Source organism: Diceros bicornis, chromosome 2 (genome assembly GCF_020826845.1).
Source record: "Diceros bicornis minor isolate mBicDic1 chromosome 2, mDicBic1.mat.cur, whole genome shotgun sequence".
Lineage (NCBI taxonomy): Eukaryota > Metazoa > Chordata > Mammalia > Perissodactyla > Rhinocerotidae > Diceros > Diceros bicornis.
In genome coordinates this window covers 86,532,671-86,554,249 of record NC_080741.1, presented here as the reverse complement: position 1 = coordinate 86,554,249, position 21,579 = coordinate 86,532,671, and the positions used below count along the sequence as shown (strand labels likewise).

The 21,579-nt window shown below is 41.7% G+C and overlaps 1 protein-coding gene across 1 annotated transcript in view; it reads left to right on the top strand.

Moving 5' to 3' along the window:
* Positions 1-21,579, top strand: part of LOC131421369 (Fanconi anemia group D2 protein-like) — a 49,186-nt gene that overhangs the window by 21,446 nt on the left and 6,161 nt on the right. Inside the window, 14 exon segments of the mRNA XM_058567978.1 lie at positions 760-870; positions 1,113-1,225; positions 2,507-2,618; positions 2,621-2,649; positions 11,690-11,803; positions 12,583-12,601; positions 12,604-12,710; positions 12,823-12,941; positions 16,044-16,154; positions 17,566-17,696; positions 18,544-18,637; positions 19,114-19,236; positions 20,086-20,179; positions 20,875-20,946. Coding sequence (XP_058423961.1) covers positions 760-870; positions 1,113-1,225; positions 2,507-2,618; positions 2,621-2,649; positions 11,690-11,803; positions 12,583-12,601; positions 12,604-12,710; positions 12,823-12,941; positions 16,044-16,154; positions 17,566-17,696; positions 18,544-18,637; positions 19,114-19,236; positions 20,086-20,179; positions 20,875-20,946 — 1,349 coding nt within the window.

Below are 21,579 nucleotides of genomic sequence, written 5' to 3'. Positions count from 1 at the left end.
TCCTATACTGGTAGCCCTGCTAGGACACAGTGAGGAGGTAAAGAACTATGCTTTTAAGCTAGGCTCAATGATAGCTGTCCCCTACTCATCTGGGACAAGAAAATATATGCTCAACAAAATTTTTTTTAAATGAGTATGTCCATTTTCCTCCCATTGTTACCTCCCAGAGATCTTGCTGCTGAAGAAAATAAAAAATGTAAAACATTGACTGGGCTTTTGTAAAGTTACTTTGCTTCTTGGGAGATCAAACTCCCACTGCCATTTGCCTACCTGAACATAGTATGAACCAGGAGTAAAGCTGAAAGGCCTCTTAATACTTTCTGACCATTAAGTAGACTTGTCATTTTAAAGTGCTCACTTAATTCTCTGGGGAAAACATGGAGCCTCCCTCAGGCCCTCATCTAAATAATTGTATATAAAACAAACGTCTGTGTGACCAACTATTGTTAATATTTTTAGATTTTCAATCTTAGTTTATATTTAGTCCTTATCTGCTTGGTTATTTTATATCATTATTTAGAATGGTTTTACGTTAATTGATCATAATCAATATGATATTTCTATAAGATGTCTCTGTCCATTTTGCTATGCCAAAACAATTAATGTCAGGTGACTTGAATGCATCCTACAGGCATTCAGCCATGCTTGGTAGTTCTAGAAACCAGTTTGTAACCAATCAGATGATTGTATTCCAAGTCTAACGGTGGTATATGGTTGGTATACGTTGAGCTTTTATCTATTCTCTGTTTTCTGTTTCAGTCACCCCAGACTATGTTCCTACCCTTGCAAACTTTGACTTGGAAACTTTAGATATAACACCTCATGCTAGTACTGCTGTTTCAGCAAAAATCAGAAAACAGGGAAAGATAGGTATGTTCTTTTCTTCTTATTCTGTGTCTCCATATGAGCCGCATTGAATTAACCAAAGAGATCATATGCATCAAAGCATCAGTAATTGGAGAGATTATATAATTGAACCCTTTCTTTTACACAGTTATAAAATTGCCTCCTCTGCCTCCAGGTAATCCTTAGCAAGTTGTTTCCTTAAGGCAGTGATATTTAGCAAACATGATTATTGATGTTTTGAGTCACTCTTCTCTTTTTAACATAAGGAGGAAGGAACCGAAAAGCAGATGGCAGAAAAACATTCTCCCTTGACACACTTTCAAAGGAGGGTAGTTCGGAAGGTGACGCTACACCGTCTGATAGAAGCCAGCTGGAAAAGGTATTGGAATGACGGGTGTCCGTGAAGGTGTGTGACAGCCCGGTGAGATTAACAAAGGGCCAGCATTGTTCTCTGCATTTTACAGAGAGAAGAATTAGATAAGGAGAGGCAAGCGAACTCCCCTAGGCCTTGGAGTGGCCTCTCAGTAACAGAGTTAGGGTTAGTTAGACTCCAAGGCCTTATCACTGCCACACTGTTTTTTCCACTTATTTTTTTGAGTATTTTACTCCCTTTTTTTGCATGCCAGCAGTACTTTGAATTCTCTCTTGTGGCAATTGTCAAATTCCGCTTAGAACGTAGATGTGGATATACTTCTTTTAGCCTCTTTCCCCTTCCAATCCCAGATTATCGACTTCTTGATGAATCGAGATAACATGAAATGCTTAGTACAGTTTGTGGTCATTAGTAAACAGCAGGTCCCTTTTCCTGTAACTCTGTACCACTCACAGAGTAGGTTTCATGTGTGTGTGAAATTGCCTGAACCACATGGATCCTAATTATTTCTGTTTTTTAGGTACTGTTTGTTGGGTATTTATTATGTATAACTCCTCTAATCCTCCTAAAAATCCAAAGTTAGTATTAATATCCACATTTAATGGATGAAGACAGTAAGATCCAGAGAGGGTGAGTGACTTGCCCAAGGTCACACAGTTAATAAGTGGTTGAACAAGGATTTGAAGCCAGATCTTTCTAAGCTCATAGTTTTCTGTAGCACACCATAATGCCTTGATTTGTCTAATAGTTCATCCATTGGAAACCTACCAAGGGTCTTGATGTGTGACCTATATTCCAGTATTAAATGAGGTCTCTGGAATATTTAGGGACTTTAGTGAAAGAAAGTCAGTGATGTGATGAAAATGTAACTTTTTGCATAAAATGAATGCATAATGGCACTTTGAAATCTACATTAAAGATTAGATTTGTGGGCCGGCCCCGTGGTTTAGCGGTTAAGTGTGCGTGCTCCGCTACTGGCAGCCCAGGTTCGGATCCCGGGCGCGCACCGACACACCGTTTCTCCGGCCATGCTGAGGCCACGTCCCACATAGAGCAACTGGAAGGATGTGCAAGTATGACGTACAACTATCTTCAGGGGCTTTGGGGAAAAAAAAAGGAGGAGGATTGGCAATAGATGTTAGCTCAGAGCCGGTCTTCCTCAGCAAAAAGAGGAAGATTAGCATGGATGTTGGCTCAGGGCTGATCTGCCTCACAAAAAAAAAAAAAAAGATTAGATTTGTATAGAAGCCTTAATTATTTTATTCATTGCTGCTACTTTCTCCACAGGAGTTCAAAGGGAAAGAAGAAAAGACATCAGTGTCACTACAGAACTACCGAGCTTTTTTCCGAGAGCTGGATATTGAAGTCTTCTCTATTCTGCATTGTGGGCTTGTGACCAGTTTATCTTAGATACTGAAATGCATACTGAAGTAAGTGACAGAGCTGAGGTCCAGAACTTAATCTTCGTTCACAAAGTTCCTTAGTTCTGGGGCTGGCCCCGTGGCTTAGCGGTTAAGTGCGTGCGCTCCACTGCTAGCGGCCCGGGTTCGGATCCCGGGCGTGCACCGGCGCACCGCTTTTCTGGCCATGCTGAGGCCGCGTCCCACGTACAGCAACTAGAAGGATGTGCAACTATGACATACAACTATCTACTGGGGCTTTGGGGGAAAAATAAATAAATAAATCTTTAAAAAAAATAAAAAGTTCCTTAGTTCTATTCTTATTTCAAAAAGAACACCATGACATTGAGAGAAGTTGGACTCTGGCTGCCAAAGCCTTTACGTGTAAAACTAATGATGAATGATCATCCTCATCATCTTGATGTTTATAATTCTGAGTTTTTAATAGTATACTAGGCATTATAAAAAACCATGCTGATGATGTGATCCTTACCTTAGGTTACTAAATAATAAGCTATTTGGATTACTTTTGTAGAGCAGCACTGTTCTGGTTTATAGAGATCAATGCTGTTTTCACTTTTTCATGACATTTGTTCAGCATCCATCAGATGCTTATCGAGGCCTTTTTGTGTTTGCCACTAATCTAAACATTGGCATTTCAGTAGTACATACAGCATGATGCTTGCCTTCAAATAGCTCATAATCTAATAAAGGAAGTAGACATAACTAGCAGTACATGCTATATTGATGGTCTGAACCAAGTACCAGTGAAACTCTGAGAAGAGAATGGTATTTATAATGAAGTTGGAAGTAAAGGACGTTTTCACAGAAGAGGTAACTACTTTTCATATGGGATTTCAACAGAGAGTAGAGTTTCTATAGGTTAAAAAAAAAATTGAGAAATAGCGTGGATTTTTTACCATAGATTTTTAAGCTCCTTCAGAATAGAGATAGTATCCTTTTCCCCCACCAGTCTTTCTACATCAGCTTATACTTAGAGATTCTCCATATCTTGAGTGCACAGTGAGACTTAAAAAGTGAGACTGGGTGGCCAGCACAGTGGTGTAGTGGTTAAGTTCGCGCACCCTGCTTCGGCGGCCTGGGGTTTGCAGGTTCGGATCTCAGGCGTGGACCTACGCACTGCTTATCAAGCCAGGCTGTGGCAGGAGTTCCACATATAAAGTAGAGGAAGATGGGCATGGATGTTAGCCCTGGGCCAATCTTCCTCAGCAAAAAGAGGAGGATTTGCAACAGATGTTAGCTTAGGGCTAATCTTCCTCACCAAAAAAAAAAAAATTAGACTGTATTTGGCCCATTCTGCTTCTGATAGTGTAATACACTTATAGGGATCCTGCCCATAGTTAATAGTAGCAAAACATTAGGGGAAAGAAAATAGGAAAGGATTATTTAACAAACAGAAAAAAGCGAAATTCCCTTGAATTCGTCATTTTTTATCCCGGGATACTTAAGAAATGCACCTCAGGTCCATAGCTGTAAGGATACACAGAGGCATTTATTTCTAGAGAAAAAGTATGTCTCCTAAAACTATACTGCCTCGAATTCCTATTTTCTTTTTTTTTTTTTTGCAGTTTTTAAAAAAAATTTTTTTTATTGTGAAATTTTTGTTGTACATTATTGTTTATCAGTCACCATATAAGGTAAGTGCATCCCTCCACCCCTTGTGCCCACCCGCCTCCTCCCTAGCCCCTGGTAACCACCAAACAGTTCTGTCTGTGCGTGTGTTGGTTTATCTTCCACATATGAGTGAAATCATGCCCTGTTTGTCTTGCTCTTTCTGGCTTATTTCACTTAACATAATACCCTCCAGGTCCATCCATGTTGTCGCAAATGGGACGATTTTGTCTTTCTTTATAGCTGAGTAGTATTCCATGGTATATATATACCACATCTTCTTTATCCATTCATCAGTTGAGGGACACTTGGCTTGCCTCCATGTCTTGGCTATAGTGAATAATGCTGCAATGAACATAGGGGTGCATAAGCCTCTTTGGATTGTTGATTTCTGGTTCGTTGGGTAGATACCCAGTAGTGGGATAGCTGGATCATAAGGTATTTCTATTTCTAATTTTTTGAGGAGTCTCCATACTGTTTTCCACAGAGGCTGCACCACTTTGCATTCCCACCAGCAGTGGATTAGGGTTCCCATTTCTCCACAGCCTCTCCAGCATTTGTTGCTTTTTGTCTTGGTGATTATAGCCATTCTAACGGGTGTAAGGTGATATCTTAGTGTTGTTTTGATTTGCATTTCCCTGATGACTAGTGATGTTGAGCATCTTTTCATGTGCCTATTGGCCATCTGTATATCTTCTTTGGAGAAGTGTCTGTTCATTTCCTCTGCCCATTTTTTGATTGGGTTGTTTGTTTTTTTGTTATTCAGTTGTGTGAGTTCTTTATATATTATGGAGATTACTCCCTTGTCAGATATATGGTTTGCCAATATTTTTTCCCAGCTGGTGGGTTCCCTATTCATTTTGATCCTGGTTTCATTTGCCTTGTAGAAGCTCTTTAGTCTGATGAAGTCCCACTTGTTTATTTTTTCTTTTGTTTCCCTTGTCTGAGTAGACATGGAATTCAAGAAGATCCCTTTATGGCTGATAGCGAGTAGTGTACTACCTATATTTTCCTCCAGGAGTTTTATAGTTTCAGGTCTCACCTTCAGGTCTTTGATCCATTTTGAGTTAATTTTTGTGTATGGCGAAAAAAGATGGTCTACTTTCATTCTTTTGCAAGTGGCTGGCCAGTTTTCCCAGCACCATTTATTGAAGAGACTTTCCTTTCTCTACTGTATGTCCTTAGCTCCTTTGTCAAAGATTAGCTGCCCATAGATATGAGGTTTTATTTCTGGACTTTCAATTCTATTCCATTGATCTGTGTGTCTGTTTTTGTACCAGTACCATGCTGTTTTAATTACTATCACTTTATAGTATGTTTTGAAGTCAGGGATTGTGATGCCTCCAGCTTTGTTCTTCTTTTTCAGAATTACTTTAGCTATACGAGGTCTTTTGTTGCCCCGTATGAATGTTAGTATTCTTTGTTCTATTTCTCTGAAGAATTTCCTTGGGATTCTGATTGGGATTGCATTCAATCTGTAGATTGCTTTAGGTAGTATGGACATTTTAACTATGTTTATTCTTCCAATCCAAGTTCATGGAATATTTTTCCATTTCTTTATGTCATTGTTGATTTCGCTCGATAATGTCTTATAGTTTTCATTGTATAGGTCTTTCACTTCCTTGGTTAAATTTACTCCTAGATATTTTATTCTTTTTGTTGCAATTGTAAATGGGATTGTCTTCTTGAGTTCTCTTTCTGTTAGTTCGTTGTTGGTATATAGAAATGCAACTGATTTCTGTAAGTTGATTTTGTACCCTGCTACTTGGCTGTAGTTGTTGATTATTTCTAATAGTTTTCCAGTGGATTCTTTAGGGTTTTCTATATATAACATCATGTCATCTGCAAACAGTGAGAGTTTCATTTTTTTGTTGCCTGTTTGGATTCCTTTTATTCCTTTTTCTTGCCTAACTGCTGTGGCCCAAACCTCCAGTACTGTGTTGAATAAGAGTGGTGAGAGTGGGCACCCTTGTCTTGTCCCTGTTTTCAGAGGGATGGCTTTCAGTTTTTCCCCATTGAGTATGATGTTGGCTGTGGGTTTGTCATATATGGCCTTTATTATGTTAAGGTACTTTCTTTCTATACCCATTTTGTTGAGAGTTTTTATCATAAATGGATGTTGGATCTTGTCAAAAGCCTTCCCTTCATCTATTGAGATGATTGTATGGTTTTTATTCCTCCTTTTGTTAAGGTGGTATATCACATTGATTGATTTGTGGATGTTGAACCATCCCTGTGTCCCTGGTATAAATCCCACTTGATCATGGTGTATGATCTTTTTAACGTATTGCTGTATTCAGTTTGCCACTATTTTGTTGAGGGTTTTTGCATCTATGTTCATCAGGGGTATTGGTCTGTAGTTTTCCTTCTTAGTATTGTCTTTGCCTGGCTTTGGTATCAGGGTGATGTTGGCCTCATAGAATGTGTTGGGAAGTGTTTCATCTTCCCGTATTTTTTGGAATAGTTTGAGAACAATAGGTATTAAGTCTTCTTTGAATGTTTGGTAAAATTCTCCAGAGAAGCCATCTGGTCCTGGACTTTTATTTTTTGGGAGGTTTTTGATTACTGTTTCAATCTCTTTACTTGTAATTGGTCTATTCAGGTTCTCTATTTTTTCTCGATTCAGTTTTGGGAGGTTGTGTGAGTCTAGGAATTTATCCATTTCTTCTAGATTGTCCAATTTGTTGGAATATAGTTTTTCATAGTATTCTCTTATAATCTTTTGTATTTCTGTGGTATCTGTTGTAATTTCTCCTTTTTCACTTCTAATTTTATTTATTTGAGCCTTCTCTCTTTTTTTCTTGGTGAGTCTGGCTAAGGGTTTGTCAATTTTGTTTATCTTCTCAAAGAACCAGTTCTTTGTTTCATTGATCCTTTGTGCTGTTTTTTTAATTTCAATTTCACTTATTTCTGCTCTGATTTTTATTATTTCCCTCCTTCTGCTGACTTTAGGCTTAGTTTTTTCCTCTTTTTATAATTCTGTTAGGCGTAGGTTGAGGTTGCTTATTTGGGCTTTTTCTTCTTTGTTAAGGTGGGCCTGTATTGCTATGAGTTTCCCTCTCAGGACCGCTTTTGCTGTATCCCATATGATTTGGTATGGCATGTTTTCTTTTTTTTTAATTTTTTTTTAATTTATTTTATTTTTTCCCCCAAAGCCCCAGTAGATAGTTGTATGTCATAGCTGCACATCCTTCCAGTTGCTGTATGTGGGACACGGCCTCAGCATGGCCAGATAAGCGGCGCGTCGCTGCGCGCCTGGGATCTGAACCCGGGCCGCCAGCAGCGGAGCGCACACACCTAACCGCTAAGCCACGGGGCTGGCCCGGGTATGGCATATTTTCATTTTCGTTTGTTTCCAGATAGTTTTTGATTTCTCCTTTAATTTTATCAATGATCCATTGGTTGTTCAGTAGCATGTTGTTTAATCTCCACATTTTTGTCACTTTCCTAGTTTTTTTTTTTCATGGTTGATTTCCACTTTCATAGCGTTATGGTCTGAAAAGATGCTTGTTGTGATTTCAATCTTCTTAAATTCATGGAGGCTTGCTTTGTTTCCCAACATATGGTCTATCCTTGAGAATGTTCCATGCGCGCTTGAGAAGAATGTGTAATCTGCTGCGTTTGGATGGAGTGCTCTGTATATGTCTATTAAGTCCATCTCATCTAGTTTTTCATTTAGGTCCATTGTTTCCTTATTTATTTTCTGTCTGGATAATCTGTCCATTGATGAGAGTGGGGTGTTAAGATCCTCTGCTATTATTGTGGTGTTGTTAATATCTCCTTTTAGATTTGTTGATAGTTGCTTTATGTACCTTGGTGCTCCTGTATTGGGTGCATATATATTTAAAAGTGATATGTCTTCTTGGTGGAGTGTCCCTTTTATCATTAGATAATGCCCCTCTTTGTCTCTCATTACCTGTTTTATCTTGAAGTCAACTTTGTCTGATATAAGTATGGCAACACCTGCTTTCTTTTGTTTGCCATTAGCTTGGAGTATTGTGTTCCATCCTTTCACTCTGAGCCTGAGTTTGTCTTTAGAGCTGAGATGTGTTTCCTGGCCACCACTCTATGTCTTTTGATTGGAGAGTTCAGTCCATTTACATTTAGGGTAATTATTGATATATGGGGGCTTGTTGTTGTTATTTTATCACTCTTTTTCCGGTTCTTTTGCGTTTCTTTTGTTTCTCATTCCATGTGTTTCGGACTACCAATGCGGTTTGGTAGTTCTGTATGGGGATTCTCTTAGTTTTCTCTTTCTTTATCATGTGTGATTCTGTTCTGATTATTTGGTTAGTGGTTACCATGAGGTTTGTATAAAAAAGTCTCGTGGAGGGTCCGGCCCCATGGCTTGGCAGTTAAGTGCGCGCACTCCACTACTGGCGCCCTGGGTTCGGATCCCGGGTGCACACCGATGCACCGCTTCTCCGGCCATGCTGAGGCCGCGTCCCACATACAGCAACTAGAAGGATGTGCAACTATGACATACAACTATCTACTGGGGCTTTGGGGCACAAAAAAAAAGGAGGAGGATTGGCAATAGATGTTAGCTCAGGGCTGATCTTCCTCACAAAAAAAAAATCTCGTGGATGTGATAGTCCATTTTTTGATGGCCTCTTATTCCCTTAGACTAAGTCAATTCGACACCTGTCTTCTTCCCTTTTTATGTTATTGTTGTCACATCTTATTCCTTCTTGTGTTGTGAGTTCATGTTTAACATGATGAGGTTATATTTATGCTTGGTGCTTACCTTCCCTTGATCTTTGGTTTTATAATTGTTTGCTAATCTATTTTGATAGAGGACTGCAATTTTTCTGGTTTTGATGACCTATTTTCCTCCTCGTTCAAAACTTTGAATCCCCTTTCTCTTTTTCCTCGGGGATGAGGGCCTTCTTGAGCAATTCTTGTAGTGGGGGTCTTGTGGCGATGAACTTTCTTAGCTTTTGTTTATCTGGGATAGTTATTATTTCTCCATCATATCTGAAGGATATTTTTGCTGGATAGAATATTCTTGGCTGAAAGTTTTTATCCTTTAGAATTTTGAATATATCGTTCCACTCTCTCCTAGCCTGTAAAGTTTCTGTCGAGAAATCAGCCGAGAGCCTGATAGGAAATCCTTCGTATGTTATTTTTTTTTGTCTAGCTGCCCTTAATATTTTTTCTTTGTCATTGACTTTTGCCAGCTTTACTATATATGCCTTAGAGAGGGTCTTTTCGTGTTGACATATTTAGGAGATCTGTTGATTTCATTCACTGGTATTTCCAGCTCCTTCTCCAGGTTTGGAAATTTCTGAGATATTATTTCTTTGAACAAGTTCTCCGCTCCTTTTTCCCTCTCTTCTCTCTCTGGAATGCCTATAATCCTTATGTTGGATTTCCTAATTGAGTCGGATATTTCTCAGAGAGTTTCTTCATTTCTTTTTAGTCTTAGTTCTCTTTCTTCCTCCATCTGGAGCACTTCGGCATTGCTGTCCTCAATATTGCTAATTCTTTCCTCCATATTGTCAGCTCTGGTGCTTAAGGCTTCCAGATTTGTCTTTATCTCCTCTATTGTTTTTTTCATCTCTAAGATTTCTGATTGTTTTTTTTTATAGTTTCAATCTCTCTTGTGAAGAAACTCCTGATTTCACTGAATTGTCTGTCTGTGTTTTCTTGTATTTCATTAAGCTTTTTTATGATGACTATTTTGAATTCTCTGTTGTTAAGGTTATACACTTCTGTTCTTTCCGGGTTGACTTCTGGGTGCTTGTCATTTTCCTTTTGGTCTGGAGGTTTAATATATTTTTCCATGGTGCCTGTTGGTTTTGGCCTACCTTTCCTCCTAGTGAAAATATATGGTCGCAGTTTCCTCTTGCTGCTGCTGGGTGGGGGTCAAGTGCTGTGTATTCTGACCCGCCTCAATCTGTGGGCACTCTTGTTGGCCCCTGGCTGATCTGCAGTGTGGCTGAGTGGAGGCTGCTGGGCGGAAAGCGTTGAAACAGCTGGAGCTGGAGCACAGCTAGGCCAAAGCAGCTGGGGCTCGGGTGCGGGTGGGTTGAAGCAGCTGCAGCTGAAGTGCCACTGGGCCAAAGAAGCTGGAACTGGAGTGCGCTGGGCCGAAGAAGGAAAAGCTGGAGCACCGCTGGGCCAAAGAAGCTGGAACTGGAGTGCACTGGGCCGAAGAAGGAGGAGCTGGAGCGCCGCTGGGCCAAAGAAGCTGGAACTGGAGTGCGCTGGGCCGAAGAAGGAGGAGCTGGAGCGCCGCTGGGCCAAAGAAGCTGGAACTGGAGTGCACTGGGCCGGAGAAGCTGGAACTGGAGTGTGCTGGGCTGAAGAAGGAGGAACTGGAGTGCTGCTGGGCCAAAGAAGCTGGAACTGGAGTGCACTGGGCCGAAGTTGCTGGCACCAAGTCAGCTGGAGCCTGCGCATAGGCCAAGACAAAGCAGCTAGATCCAGGGGGAGGGGGGACGGTCAAGCCGAAGGAGCTGGGGGCAGGGCACATTCCAGCCAAAAGAGCTGTGGCCGTGACACGGTGGAGCTAGGGAAGCTGGGCCCATGGCTTGATCCAGCTGGAGCAGCTGGGGCTGTGGCATGGTGGGGACTAAGCTGCAGCTGCCTCTGGTGCGGGGGTGCAGGCTCGCCCCACTGCTGGTCGGGCCGGGCACCTGGGGGCTGCTGCCTGTGGGGGTGGGGCGGTCACACTACCCCTGCTGGTGGGGCCCGCTGACTGGGGGGACAGGGCTGAGCTGAAGCCCTGCTGTGCTGAAGCGCCAGTCAGGTGGGCCGGGTGAGGGAGGGGTGCTTACTTTCGCGTCCCCGATCTCAGAGGTTTCTCACCTCGCTGTTGCTCTCTGCTCTCCTGAGGGGCTAGCTTGTTGAAACTACCCTCACAACAGTTCTGCTCCCTCCATAGGGGGATCCCCTCGGGCTGTGAGGGGTCTTGGAGAGCACCGTTTTTCAAGCGGCGAGCCGCCCCTACCCCTCCTCTGAGAGCCATGTGGTCTCAGTCTCTGGGTCACAGTCCTTGGGGAAGGAAAGGAGCTCCTCTTACCTCCTTCCACTTCCTCTGGAGATTCCAGCACCTCTGTCCTCGGGTGTACGGCTGCCTGGGTGCCTCAGATGTCCCCGGTGTTGTGTGAATAGCTTCTGTTGGAATATGAATGTCCTTTTTGTTGTGTCTTAGAGGGGGCGAGTTCAATGGGGGAAGCTCACTCTGCCACGATGCTGATGTCACTCTCGAATTCCTATTTTCATAATTTGAAATTTTGTTTTACTTTGGAAATGCTTGACTTTTTGATTTGTTGGCAGAGCGCAACAGCCACTTATATGAGGTGGGGAAATGTTCCCCTTTTTTGGTAATGGTCAGATTATTCACCCATTGGGAGGAGTAAACATGACGTGCGCCTCCAAAAAGATAGCTAGGACATGCTTGGAATTATTCTTTCCTTTCTCCTTGTGACAGGCTACAGAAGTTGTGCAACTTAAGCCCCCTGAGCTGCTTTTCTTGCTAGAAGATCTCTCCCAGAAGGTGGAGAATATGCTCATACCTGTTGCCAGGAGAGTACCCTTCCTCAAGGTTAGTATAGGCAGAAGCACAGGTGCTGGCCTTGGTGGATTTGGAAATAAGACGTCTTAGTAGTGACTAAGCTGTTACTTTCTCTGCATTGTGTTTGGGTCACTGGGTAGCCCCATTGCCAGACCATATTCACCTTGCTTTAGAAAGGAACTTTGAAACAGAGAAAACAAAAAAACCACCCAAAACAGGAAATGTGTTTCTAAATGCCCTGAATATTCCTGAATCCTATTCTTTGCTTAGGTTTTGGTTTTAACAGCCTCCCAAACTAAGCCCATGCCCAAGCCTCAGTGTAAGTAGTTGGCTGTCTAGAAAAGGCCAAAACCTCGAATGTGTGTATAATGTACAAATGTGCTCATAGCATCTGGTGAAGCAGTTGGATGATGCACACAACAAAATGTGAAGATTTTAGGAGTAAGCATTTAAACATTAATATATCCAGTTACTTGATTCTTTCTTTTTTGTACTGATTATTTTCTCTACATTCTTATCAGCCTAAATGATTTCTGTTTTTGTGTGTGCATTATCTCATTAGTAATTATGGATCTATACTTCTCAAACATTGTTTGTACTCTCCAAAAGCCAATCTCTTGGTTATTTGAAGATGGAACAAGATCCTTCTGTCAGAATATATCCCTCTTTCAGAATAGAGTCTTCGGCAAGCAGTTTCTTCTGTTCATTCCTACTTGGTGGCACAGGTTGGACTAAACTCCATAACAAACTCTTAGTTCCAGAGAAGCTATCCAGCAGTTTCTTCCCCGATAACTCTGAATTTGCTATAGAGTAAAGGAAGCCGGAATATTGATTCTCACATCTCCATCAGAGATGTGCCCAAGAAATTGCTTATAGTATCGTTCAACTGCTGACTCCAATGTGTAACCATCTGGAGAACATTCACAACTGTTTTCAGGTCAGAAGCCTCTCTTATCGTTACAGAGACTTAGAAATCAGTAAGAGAAATATTGAAGGAAAATGAGGGCAATTGCTGCAGCAACTGTTCTAAAAGCATTTTTCCCTTTTAGTGCTTAGCTGCTGAGAATCAGGGTGTAGCTGATGGACCAGGAGTGAAAATTCAGGAGTACCACATTACGTCTTCCTGCTATCAGAGGCTACTGCAGATTTTTCATGGGCTTTTTGCTTGGTGAGTATGTGGCAAGTATGGTAGGTAGAGATAATCGAGTGTGTACTTGCTTTTACTTGACCATGCCAGGACAGAAAGAGAAGGCTCCAAAAGCCTGATGTAAGTATGGTGCTTATTCTTTTTGGAGTGTTTTTGTCTGCATCATTTCATTTGATCTTCCACCCTCTGTGTCTTATGGAGCTGCTCATTTATTAACTCATTTGAAAATTAGGTGACTTGCTATTGGCTAACCTGTAACAAATCTGGCCATCTGATTCTTAGCCAAGTTTGCTGTGGCAAGCTTTTTATAATACCGGAGAGACTATTACTTAAGTTGCTTCTAAACAAGTTGTAGATAAATTCCAGATTATGTGGTAAAGAGCTGAATACAGTGTGAGCTGGGGTATTTAGGGATACCTTCGTGGAAGCAGTGGGACTTTGTTGGACGCTTGAAGGGTAGAAGGCCTTTGGGGAGGTAAAGGAAAGAGTTGGAAGACACGGCGTGGACAAAAGTAGAAAGGAGGGAGGTGTGTCCCTTAAGTGTTTTTGTTCCTCAGGGCTGGGCGCTGGCCCCTTTGTTCTCATTATACAGGTTTCCTGGGCAATCTCACCCAAGCTTAAATTTTTGCTAAAATTGATCTTCTGAGCTACAGGCATTTATATCCAACTGCCTACTCAACACCCTCTTAGATGTGTCATTGACACCTCAGACTCATCACATCCAAAACCGAGTGTGTCATCCTTACCACCGCTCCCTCAGCTTTGCCTGGCTAGGTAAATGGCACCACCAGTTGTCTGAGCCAGAAACCAGGAGTTATTCTTTGTCCCTTCCTCTACTCTCTTCCTTTTCTCTCTCCCACATCCGATCACCAAATCTTGTTGATTTTTATCATCTAGATAACATCTAGATAGCCATCTGCTCCTCTCCATCTCCACTGCTTCCAGACTCCTGTCATCTCTTGCCTGGACTAGGTTGGTTTCACAGTTGGTCTCTCTGTCTCCAGTTGCCCCCTCAGTCCGTTCTTCACACAGCCATCAGTGTCTTCCCAATGCAATCCAGTCTTGTCCTGTCCCAACTTTGGTTTCTGATTGCCCTTAGATTTTTCTTGAGTTCAAACTCTTTTACCTAGCTTCTAAGGCCTTTCATTATCTGACTCCTAATATTCCACTCACTGTCCTGCACTCTGGCCTCCAGCTATACTGAATTAATTTCAGGACCCTATATACCTTTCACCTGGAAGGCTTCACGCATACTCATCCTTCTACGAGTATTCCTACCCTCCTTGATCCTCAGTCTTTTCTAACTCACCCTTGAGATCTGGATTTAAACCTCACTTCGTCAGGGGCATCTTCTCTGAACCCTAGGCCAGGTAAGCCTCCTTCCTGCCTCTCTAACCCCCAGTTCTCTCCTAATACTCTGCTATCCTCTTATGATAGAACTCATCACACTTTATTATAATTACTTGTTCATCTGTGTTCCCTGCTAGACTGTGAGCTCCATGAGGGTAGAAACAAGTCACTGTCGTATCCTTAGTACTTAAAAAACAGTGCCTGAAAAAAGATTTCAATAGATGCTTCATGAGGGAGATAGATGGATGGCAAATAAACACATGCAAAGATGTTCAGTAGTATTAGTTATTAAGGAAATGCAAGTTAAAATCACTCCATGGCTAAAGTAAAAAGATTTACCTTGCCAAATGTTGGTGAGGATGTGGAGCAACTGGAACTCTCACTTGCTGCTGATGGGACTGTAAAATAGTACACCCACTTTTGAAAACAGTTTAGCAGTTTCTTAAAAAGTTAGATATACATCTACCATACAACCCAGCCATTCTACTTGTAGGTATTTACTCAAGAGAAACGAAAGCATATGTCTACACAAAGTCTTGTGTATGAGTCCTTGTAGCAGCTTTATTTGTAATAACCCCAGACTGGAAACAACTCAAGTGTCCATCAGCCAGTGAATGGATAAACAAATGGTGGTATATCCATATGGTAGAATACTACATGCAGCAACATGGATGAAAAAAGAATTATACTGAATTAAAAGTAAGACCATAAGAGTATGTAGTGTTTGATTCCATTTATATGAAATACTAGAAAAAGCATATAATCTTATGGTGACAGAAAACAGATCAGTGGTTGCCTAGCATTGGGTGGGAGAATGGAGGGAGGGAAAGATTACAAAGGAATACAAGGAAACTTTGAGGGTACTGAATATGTTCATTATTTTCATTGTGGTGATAGTTTCATGAGTTTATGTAGTCAACTGATCAAATTCAACAATTTAAATACATGCAGTTTATTGTATGTCAATTATACCACAATAAAGCTGTCTAAAAAAAAATAGACCCTCAGAATACATTTGTTGAAAGGAAGAAGGCCTACCGCTGGTGATGTGGAAATGTTTCCAGAGGAGTACAAGATCTAGGGGTCAGACAGTGCTAGGCCTCCAAGGTCAGGCAGAAGAATGTGAATGTTCTCCAGGGAAGCAATTTTGGAGTTTTGTGATCACAGCCATGGTATGATGAAAGCGATGTTTTAAGAAAATCCTTTTGGCAGCAGTGTGCAGGACAGATTGGAAAGGGATGCAAAAAGACCAGTCAAAAGGTGTCGCGAGGATCTATGCATGGGATGATGATAAGGACCTGGCCTAGTGTGACGGCCCAGGCTTGGAAAGAAAGGGACAGTAGTAGAAAAGATAATCTGAAGATAGAATTGAAAAGACTTGTTAATATAGAAGAAGGAATAAACTCTTTATTGAGCGCCTACCGTGGATTACATATTGATTTAGCAAATTGACAAAATTATTCCTGTTTTTTTGTAGAAGACTGAGACTTATCTCTAAAATATAGGGAATGAAGGAGTGCTTTTTTCCCTTGAAAATAAACCTAGGAGGACTGTTAGGTCCTTAAGGAAAGACTATTTCAGGTGCACTTCAGCTTCTAGTCTGACACTCAGAGCTGTGGCTGAATTTGGCACTTGCGTACTTTTGGTATTCTACTTCTCCTTCTTTCTGTTGACTTACGTTGATGGTACAGACTGGAAGCCAGGATCCTCAGATGCTGTCCAAGCACTCTTCCTGAAACTAAGCTAAACCATCTTACCTTGATTTTCCCTTAGGAGTGGATTTTTTCAACCTGAAAATTATAATTTACTGTGTTCAGCCCTCGAGGTCCTTACTAGCCAACTGAAGCAGAAAGAGCCTGACCAGCCCTTGGAGGAACTGCTCAGGTGGGTCAGACTACATGTTCCAGAGTGTCCAGAAGAAACTCCTAGGAACGAGATTGGCAAGATTACTTGGCAAAACTTGGGTGTCTCTCAGTAGTTGTGAGGGAAATTGGTATTATCAGCTGCTTTTCCTCAGTTATATGAGCTTTCTCATCTAAGTATTCAGATAAATCCTGAAGCATTAGAAACTATTGAACAAATCATACTCAATCTTCATGGATCCTTCATCCTATAAAGCTTGCCCTTTCAAGTAATGATGATGAAAGCACTGACCATCTCTAGTCAACTCTTGATTATCCAGGGACCTACTCTATCTCCCAGTAGGGTTAGGTAATTTGGTAGCAACTAATTATCACTGGTTGCCTGTCTCCTTCTCCCACTCTTGGAAGAAGAGGAGCCTAGGCTGAGGGCTAGGCAGTGGAGGAGGTGGATGTGAAGGAGATCTAAGGAGCATGGCTCCCAGCCTCCTACCCCAGCTTCAACCAGAGTAACTTGGTCTTCCTCTCATCTCCCCTGAGAGCCTAGGCTATCACTGGGTCCACAATCAATGCTTGTCATTTCTGCCTGTACGGCAGGAACTTATTTCATTTCAAATACAGTACTTTTAAATTTGTTTGTCCTCCTTCTCACCAATCAATCAGGAGTTGACTTTAGTTTTATTTCAACTATGATTTTGGATGAAATTGTGACTCCCCATCTCCCATTACTTCAGTGTGCATTGAAAGCAGACCATATATGGTACCTTTATTAAAAGCTTTGCTTTCTCTGCCTTATAATTTGCTTTCACTTTGTCCCTGTGAACCCAGAATTTAAACATTCTCAGTGTGTTGCCTAAGACCTTAAAGAGCAAATAATTTATCCAGGGTTGCACATATAAGCATGGCCTAGACTAGTCCTTGGGTATCTTGACGTACATGACCCCTTCAAGGCCAGCATTCCATCTACTGGGCTCTGTTCTGCCCTGGCTTTCTCCATACAAAGTTAGAGTTCTCTATCAAGGTGTTGAAAGAGGGTTGCTATTAAAGCACCTGAGGGACCGCCCAGTGGTGCAGCAGTTAAGTGCACACGCTCTGCTGTGGCGGCCCAGGGTTCGCAGGTTTGGATCCCAGGCATGCACCCACACACCGCTTATCAAGCCATGCTGTGGTGGCATCCCATATAAAGCAGAGGAAGATGGGCACAAATATTAGTCCACGGCCAATCTTCCTCAGCAAAAAGAGGAGGATTGGCATCAGATGTTAGCTCAGGGCTGGTCTTCCTCACAAAAAAAACAAAAAAAGGTACAAAAAAAAGCACCTGAAAATGAGGAGAATTCTGTTTAGACCACCAAACACTTGAGTGGACTTGGACGATTCAGGGATTTAGACATATCTGTAATACTTGTGATGCCTTTTTTTTTCCTGTCTCCTTACAGCCAGAGCTTCCATTACTTGCAGAATTTCCATCACAGCATTCCCACTTTCCAGTGTGCTCTTTATCTCATCAAACTTTTGATGGTCCTTTTAGAGAAATCTACAGCTCCTACTCAGAACAAAGGAAAAATTGGTGATGAGCCCAGATCCTCTCTTTTTTTCTTCATGAATAGGATTAATAACTCAAGCTTGTAAACTTGGGGCTTCCTAGAATCTTGTATATTTTACACGTAAATCCCTCCATAACTGTGGATGTGCCCTCTTGCTATACCAAAAAGGACATTTTCCCAGAAGAGCTATGACTGATCCATGCTGATATTGCTTAGTCTCAATTTGGTTAGTTCAGTTGGCTAGATAATTTTTTGTTTGGATTCTGTTTATTTATGTCCTTCCTTTTTTTTTTTTCTCTAAATTATCTGAGACATTTGACTTGACGAAAAGAGATATAAACCATGAGGTGAAATCAGTGCAAAGAAAGGCTTGGCCCTATCCCTGATCTTTTTCTTTAACTATCTTTTGCCATAGCTCTTGGAATACAACTCACTTTGTTATATGTCCTAATTGGCAGCACAAACAGAAAGCAAGAAGAAAATGCAAAACAAGCTTTTATTATTCCCTGTTGATTAAAAGGAGAGGGTTTGGTCTGAATGTGTGAGATGGCCACTGCTTATTGGCGTGCCCAGGAGGAACAAGGTTGGCTTTCCCACTGCCCAGCAGCATTCCTTTTCTCTGTGTGCGTCTCTGTAGCTCATGTTTGTGTGTGTCAGGATGAGTTGAGAGGGTAAGGATGCTCTGGGTCTTAGACAAGTGGGTTTATTTCTGGTAGAAGGGCCAGTGGAGCAGGAACACATGACAGCTCTTTTCAAATTGTCTGTTAGATCAGGAACTTCATTGTAGATATAAAAGAATACTCCTTTTGATCAGCAGTCATCCCCAAAAGCCTGAAAAACACAAGTGAGGTCCATTTGTTTCTCCAACAGGTTCCCTGGCTAGACAATTTCTCTGTCGGGTGTGGCCACATGGAGAGAAAGAGAAGAGCAGCATCCCTAATGACCTGCTTCATATTTTGCTCAGGTGAGATGCTCTGTTTCCTTTCATTTTGCCACTGTTGGGATCCCTCAGCTGGTCAAAGATTGAGAAATTAAATTACCTTCGTTAGGGGGAACTTGGAAGTAATGAAGTAGGTTAGAAGTTAACATAATTTGGAATATGTGGATGGTAAGATCCTCTAGTTCTGTTTTATACTGTCGGCTAGTCCATTATTGTTAAATCAAATCATAGAGGAAGTGGAGGAATCTGTGGTTGTATCCTGCCTTGTTAACCAATGAATCAGGTATTTATTTATTTATTGCCTACCATACTCAAGACACTGTATTTCCAATTGAGACATCATTTCCTTTACTTCCTGACGAGTATCTGGAATCTTTATTTTATTAAAAATAAATGCTCGTAGTTGTTTTAAAGCTTAATACCTGGTAATATCTCAAGAGAGAAATCTTGATTTAGGAATTCTGTAGTATGTGTTCATATTCCTATGGCTCTCAATGTAGCATCTACCTGGAGCACACAGACAGTGTTCTGAAGGCCATAGAGGAGATTGCTGGCGTTGGTGTCCCAGGACTGATCAACTCTCCTAAAGATGCATCTTCTTCCACATTCCCTACACTGACCAGGTAAGGGAGTTCCCTCCTCCAGTTCTTCCCCTAAGTTAGAATCACACTGTGCAATGTCCGTAGTTTCCAAATAACTACCTTACTCTTCATCTAATTCTGATATAGATGGTAGGTACAATCATTCATTCAACACATAGAATGTGTACTATGCATTCTTAGTAGCAGCTCTCAGCCAACCCATGTGAAAGGACCTTACTGAGGAATGAATTTTCAGTAGTTACAGTCTTCAAAGGCAATGAATATTTAGTCACCAAACTTCTATCAGTAATTTCATCCTTTAAACATGAGATTATTTTTCCAATATTTTAACCACCTTTACCGGATAAAGTGATTGTTCTGTCTAATCGTGTATGTCTCACTTAGTGGGTTTTGTGTCTCATAATATCAACGGCTATATTACACTTGTATAGTCTTCACAGTTTATAAAGCACTTTCACATTCTTTATCTCATTTGATCCTTTTGATGGTTCTATGAGGTAGGTATCATTACCCCTACTCTACTGATGAGGAAAATGAGCGTTAGAGAGGGAACTTGCTCAGGCTTACACAGGCAATAAAGCAAATGTGGAACCAAGAACTTAAACTTGCCTCTTCTCAACGTGACTTCACTGCTCTTTCCATACCACCACACCATCTCCCTTCATAAAGTCAATTCCATTGTTTCACAGGCCATCTTGGTCTCCTTTCTGAATTCTTTCCACTCCTCCATTGTCTTACAGTGGACCCTAGTGAGAGGACATTTAGAGAGGTGGGGAAGGAAATGACTTTTGGTTCCTTGGCTTCTTTCCAGGAAGTTCTTTCTAACCAGTGCGTCATTATGTGGGCATGCGTGCTGTTCCCCTCTTCTAGGCACACCTTTGTCATTTTCTTTTGTGTGATGATGGCTGAACTCGAGAAGACAGTGAAAGGTCTTCAGGCTGGCACAGCAGCAGCCTCACAACAGGTGGGTCAAATACTCCCACTTCCAAGCTTCAATTGCTTGGAAGCTGGTCTTCTATTTCTTGGGTCTAGGGTTTCTCCTAAGCTATTTCCTTTGAGTTATGAAGATCCAGGATTTTTTTCAAAGAGCTCCTGGTTTAATTTCCTTTCCTTCTAGTTGGAGGTGAGGATTAGGCTCTGTTTTTCCTGGCTATTATCCAGGGGAAGGCTTGGACTGCTCCATAGGCCCTAGCTCTGGAAAAAAAAGTCTTTGCTTATAGCTGCACACACCTGGCAGTTTGCTGCTTATAAGCTGGCATGAGGAGAGCAAGCCTGTTTGAGGTGCTGTGGTACTGGGCCTTGGCAGCCCGCTAACCAGAACTGAGCTAGACCGCTGAGAGCAAGGGCTAGCATAGGGAATCAGAGAAGCCACAGGGATCTGATAGCCAGTAGGTCTGTTGCAGAGGCTTTTTCCTACTTGGAAATTACTGAAGAGGGGTCATCTTTTTAGGAAGTCTCTATAAGGTACCCTAATATTTTATATATATGCAGGCCTCAGAACCATCTTGTGGGTGCACTGGTTGCCATATCTCTTTAAGAAGATAATTGGCTAAAATCTCTGAATAGCTATGTAATTCCAGACCCATATATTAGTGGGAGTACAGTAAGAGAAGTATTTGGCTGTGATTCAGAGATGCCTGTATATTTGGCTGCCCCCAGATTTATGAAGAGAAGCTCCTCTACTGGCACAGGGCTGTTCGAGACTTCACTATCCTCATCAACCTGACAAAGGTGAGTTTGGAGGCTCCTTGACCCATCTCATCAGCTAACTACAGAAACCAACAAGGGTCCTGGCTTCCAAATGGACTCTCCCTGCTCCTCTCCCCAACCTTCCTTGGGAACCTGCTCTCCCTCGTCTTCTTCCCTGTCCCCCTGCCCATCCTGGATAACCCCTTCTCTCCCTAGGCACTGTCTTTTTCCTTCTCTTCCTTCCTCTTTCCCATCTGTGCCACCATACTTACTATTTAATGACTCCTTCCACGTGTCATTCCCCCACTTCCTCACCGTGCCTTGGGTCTCTGTGATCTGAGCACATTCCCCACTATCTCCCTCTTCCAACCCTAAATACCTTCTTTATCTCTCACCCACTCCGTGATTTTGCTCAGGCTATTCTCCCAGCTTAGAATGTCGTTCTCTCCTTTCCGCCTCTCATCCACTCTTTTTTAAGGCTTCAGATCAAGGTTTTGGACCTCTACAGTGCCATCTTCTTAACATCCCCAGTTGGAATCAATTTTTTGTTCCACTTTGCTCCCCTCTTCCTTTTCTTGAACTTCAATTATGGTGATTACTTTATTCTGCTTTCTAGTTAATTTAGCTGTTGGCATGCCTTCTTCATTTTAGAATTCTCTACAACACCCAGAGCTG